The sequence below is a fragment of the Penaeus japonicus genome, unplaced genomic scaffold (genome assembly GCF_977035675.1).
Source record: "Penaeus japonicus unplaced genomic scaffold, GWHDUDI00000001_assembly GWHDUDI00000033, whole genome shotgun sequence".
In the NCBI taxonomy this organism is placed as follows: Eukaryota; Metazoa; Arthropoda; class Malacostraca; order Decapoda; family Penaeidae; genus Penaeus; species Penaeus japonicus.
Genome location: NW_028234435.1, coordinates 3,368,678 through 3,373,677, shown reverse-complemented (window position 1 = coordinate 3,373,677; position 5,000 = coordinate 3,368,678). Strand labels below are relative to the sequence as shown.

General features: G+C 41.0%; 1 protein-coding gene across 1 annotated transcript in view; it reads left to right on the top strand.

Annotated features, from left to right (window-relative positions):
• Nucleotides 1-5,000, top strand: part of Cdc5 (cell division cycle protein 21) — an 8,843-nt gene that overhangs the window by 3,077 nt on the left and 766 nt on the right. Inside the window, exons 2-9 of the mRNA XM_043013498.2 lie at nt 298-563; nt 1,574-1,769; nt 2,128-2,538; nt 2,725-3,374; nt 3,614-3,846; nt 4,119-4,285; nt 4,480-4,677; nt 4,975-5,000. The exon at nt 4,975-5,000 is cut by the window's right edge and continues 766 nt beyond it. Of these exons, the coding sequence (XP_042869432.2) occupies nt 298-563; nt 1,574-1,769; nt 2,128-2,538; nt 2,725-3,374; nt 3,614-3,846; nt 4,119-4,285; nt 4,480-4,677; nt 4,975-5,000 (2,147 nt within the window). The remainder of the gene's footprint in view (nt 1-297; nt 564-1,573; nt 1,770-2,127; nt 2,539-2,724; nt 3,375-3,613; nt 3,847-4,118; nt 4,286-4,479; nt 4,678-4,974) is intronic.

The following is a 5,000-nucleotide window of genomic DNA, read 5'->3' as shown; positions in this document are numbered from 1 at the left end:
ACACACACACACACACACACACACACACACACACACACACACACACACACACACACACACACACACACACACACACACACACACACACACACACACACACTCACACACTCACTCACTCACTCACTCACTCACTCACTCACTCACTCACTCACTCACTCACCCACCCACCCACCCACCCACCCACCCACATACCCATAGACACACACACACACACATATACATATACATATACATATACATATACTTATCATCACAACATAACGTGTGATTGTTAAATTTTATCTTTTATGTTTACAGGATGAAATTCTCAAGGCAGCTGTTATGAAATATGGCAAAAACCAGTGGTCCCGTATTGCATCACTGTTGCACAGGAAATCAGCCAAGCAGTGCAAAGCTCGTTGGTTTGAGTGGCTTGACCCCAGCATCAAGAAGACCGAATGGAGCAGAGAAGAAGATGAAAAACTTCTCCATCTTGCCAAGCTCATGCCAACGCAGTGGAGAACCATCGCTCCCATCATTGGCCGAACTGCTGCTCAGTGTCTGGAGCGCTATGAATATTTGCTGTGAGTCTCTGATTTTCACCAGCTGGGTTTTTTCTTCATATGTTGTTTTCTTTTTATATACATATATATGTATATGTGTATATATATATATATATATATATATATATATATATATATATATATATATATATATATATATATATACAAATTTTACCTCCCTGACCGGGACTCGAACCCGAGCTGTCAGATTGACAGGTCCGGCCCTTAACCCATTCACGCCGGTTGACGTGATAGCACGTATTGTGGTTTTCGCGTCAGACGCCCTGGACGCGCTATGAGGGGAAGCCGCGCGCTCGGGTAGAGCGAGCGGGCAACCGAGGCTTGCGGCTTGTGCGCCTGAGAATCTCGAGGCGTTAGGCTTATGCGTTCGAGAACCCCGGTATTGCGACCGCGCAAAGCCGGAACTGCCCCGGCGTGAATGGGTTAATCTAATAGACCACACGACCCACTAAAAGAATTGTCTAACCATATGTCTTACATCCATCATGGAAATCACCTATGTGCTCATAGCAGAGCAGTGATAGCGAGGTTTTACAGACAATTCCCATGGGCCCTCGGCAGCAATGAATTAGAAATTCAAGGCCCAAATCAGGTTACCGAGGTTATATCTGTATGAGAAAGATGGTAGAATGCAGTAACGCATTTAATATAGAAATACAAACTTTACCTCCCAGACCTGGACTCGAAATTTGTATTTGATTCACCCTCTTGAACACATTCCTAGGTAGTAAATATCTCTTGAGGTAATTATGGTTAGCATTTATTAGAAATATATTCGTTATTCAAAGATCAGTTATGAAAATAACTCATCTATTGAGCATGAAAAAAATCAAAAAAATCACATAGAATTTAATTATATCAGAACAAAAAAAGACAAGAATCACATAGAATTTAATCATATCGTCATTACTGAAGCCAGTAGATATAATCAAACTTTCTGACTATTGTCTCCTTTTTGTGTGTTTTGCTTGTCCTCCCTTTATTACAAATGCCATCATACATTCTACCAGTGACCAAGCACAAAAGGGAGAGGACGATGAAAACGTTGAAGACCCGAGGAAGCTCCGGCCAGGAGAGATTGACCCCAATCCAGAGACCAAGCCAGCTCGACCTGACCCCAAGGACATGGATGAAGATGAGCTGGAGATGTTGTCAGAGGCTCGTGCTCGTTTGGCAAACACGCAGGGCAAGAAAGCTAAAAGAAAGGTTTGTGGTTTGAGTTTGTGTAAGGCTTGATGTTGTTTGTTAGTATGGAAGTTTTATTAATTTCATTTATTGTTAATGGGATCATAATAGATAAGAATATGTGATTTTTGTGTTTAGATGTGTAGATTTATTAATATCATAAGCACATTAGTCTGTTATGACTGTGTCTGTTTTGAAGGAAACAAAAAATTGATTGGGTATCTGTCCATAGATTTATTCATGTCTATATTCATACAGCTCATGCTCATGATTTATGTACAGTAAAACCTTTATGGTTGATATTTATACAAATCTAGTTATAATGCACAGAACTGGGTACAAAGTTCATTGAAGTAATATAGAAATGTTCAATTTTCAGGCAAGAGAGAAGCAACTGGAGGAAGCACGCAGGCTGGCTGCTTTACAGAAGAGGAGAGAGTTGCGTGCTGCTGGTATTGACCTGCCACAAAAACGCAAGAAGAGGAAAGGAATCGACTACAATGATGAGATCCCCTTTGAAAAGCGACCTGCCCCAGGCTTTTATGACACCTCGCAAGAATCTTACGACCCGATGCAGCCTAACTTCAAGCGCCTGAGGCAGCAGCACTTGGACGGGGAGATGAGGTCCGAGAGGGAAGACAAGGAGAGGAAGAAGGACAAGCAGAAGCTTAAGGATCGCAAGGAGCAGGGGGTTCCCAACTCAGCCTTTGAGAATGGGGACGCAGCCAAAACCAAGAGAAGCAAGTTGGTGCTGTCAGTGCCGCAGATATCGGAGGAGGAGCTGGAACAGGTAGGATGGTCATATAAAGAATTTGTCATCATATTTGACATGTTTTGTAATGTTTTCCCTTTATGTAGATGGCTGTTACAATCTTCATACTGGTGGAGATTTTTATATTGCTTGCAGTTGTTGATTGTCATTTATTGTTGTTTATTAATATATATTCTTTGTTGAAAAGTATTCTCTTCATTTCAGGTTGTGAAATTAGGCAAAGCTTCAGAAGCTGCAAGAGAGCTAGCAGAAGAAGTAGGAGGAAGTGGAGCCTCTCAGGCTCTTTTAGCAGATTACTCAGTCACACCAGGGCAAGCCATGCGCACTCCTCGCACTCCAGCAGACATGGACAGAGTCATGCAAGGAGCACATGATATCATGGCACTAACACATGTGGATACACCTTTAAAGGGAGGCATGAACACACCTCTTAGCCAACAGGACTTTGGTGGTGTCGAGCCCAATAAGGCTTTAGTTCAGACACCCAATACTGTTCTTGGGACTCCATTCCGTACCCCCTCCGGCACCCAGATTACAACCCCAGGACGAACTCCAGTCGCAGCCACACCACGTGGCCAGCAGTCAGCATTACCGTCTGTCACTCCTGGGGCAACCCCAATAAGGGACAAGCTTAGCATCAATGAGGAAGGTGCACTGGTCCCAATCGATGATCGTCAGGCTCTCAAGGCGTACCAGCGGAATATGAAGGACTCCCTTCAGGCTGGCCTCAGGTCTCTTCCAGCTCCTAAGAATGATTTTGAAATTGTAGTTCCTGAAGATGATAGTCAGGTTGGTGAGGAAGACAAAGAGCATGGTGAAGCAATGGTGGAAGATCAGGCTGATATTGATGCAAGGTAAAATAACTCTTAGGTTGATTGTTTGTTTGACACAGTGATAAAATATATTGGCAAAAAATTATGACTTGAGACAATGGAAGTGAGACACTATCAGTTAGCAGAATTGTTTCTTTATCTCCTATGTAATGTGAACTTGTTTTGGAACTTTTATTTTCACATGAAATTAGTTTTATGATTTAAGTGTACATTTCTCTCCCTTGATATGACTAATGGTTGTTGTTTTTTTACTCTTTCAGAGCCGTAGCTGATGCTGCTTTGCGTAGGGAAGCTGAAATGAAAAAACGCTCCCAAGCAGTTCAGAGAAATCTACCCAGACCTCAAGAAGTCAATTCATCTGTTTTAAGGCCTATGCATGCAGATGTGCACTTATCAGACCAACAGAAGTCAGAAGAGTTGATTAAGAGGGAGATGGTAACAATGCTTCACTTTGATGCATTACACACACCTACAGGACCTCCCAATAGGAAAGGTATATAAGATGATCCTTTTTTTAAATCTACGTCATCACTTGAGACTGATCCTCTCCTTTCTGGGAATAATGAATGGTGATCATGTAACAATGTATGCTCACTGTTTTTAAAACAGTGAGCATAGCAGCAGAAGCCAGTGATGAAATATTATCATGTAGCATGTAGTGATGTTCTCATGACCTTTTTACAACTGGAGGAGTAGTAGCAGAAGCCAGTGATTTATCATTGTCATGTAGCATGTAATGACATTCTCAAAACTTCTTTGTAACAGGAAGTGTAGCAGCAGAAGCCCAACACCGTGATCACTTAGAGAGACATCCGTACAAACGATACAGTGAATCTGACATCGAAGAAGCAAGAGATATGTTGAAGGAAGAGATGAATGTTGTCAAACAGGGAATGGGTCATGGTGACCTTACCCTGGATGCTTACTCTCAGGTCAGATGATGTTGCCATATTTAATTCATAAATCATGCAAGACCATGATGAGTAAATTATTTGTAATGCAGGGATTATGAGTAACTGAATAATGCTAACATCCATGGATACTGTTTTTATTATAACAGTTATCATTATTTTGTTAGTTCATAGTTGATTTCTGATTAACCATAGGTATACTTTTCCTTCCACAGGTATGGGAAGAATGTCTGGCTCAGGTGTTGTTTTTGCCCAGCCAGAGTAAATATACTCGGGCAAGTTTGGCAAGTAAAAAGGACAGAATTGAGTCTTTAGAGAAGCGCTTGGAACAGAATAGACAGCACATGGCAAAGCAGGCCAAGATTGCAGCAAAGTCAGAAAAGAAGCTTAAGATTTTAATGGGTGGATATCAGGTAAGTTTTTCATTTAGTTTTATTTTTTTATTTATTATGACTATTGTTTGTTCATTCTAAAGTCTTCTCAGTTTATGTTGATCCAGTATCATTATCATATTCATGGTCGTTACTGTAACTGGTGTAACTCATTGATGTTATCGCTGAATTATATTGTTGCAAATGTTAATAAAAAATGAGTTACAGTAATTTTTGTTGTAGGAATAAGTTGAAGCTGAATAATATTAAAGTACCCACAAGGGTCATCAAATTTAGAAGATAAAGAATATTTAAAACATCATCTCATTTTCCCCAAAGGCCCGAGCTGCATCCCTAGCTGCCAG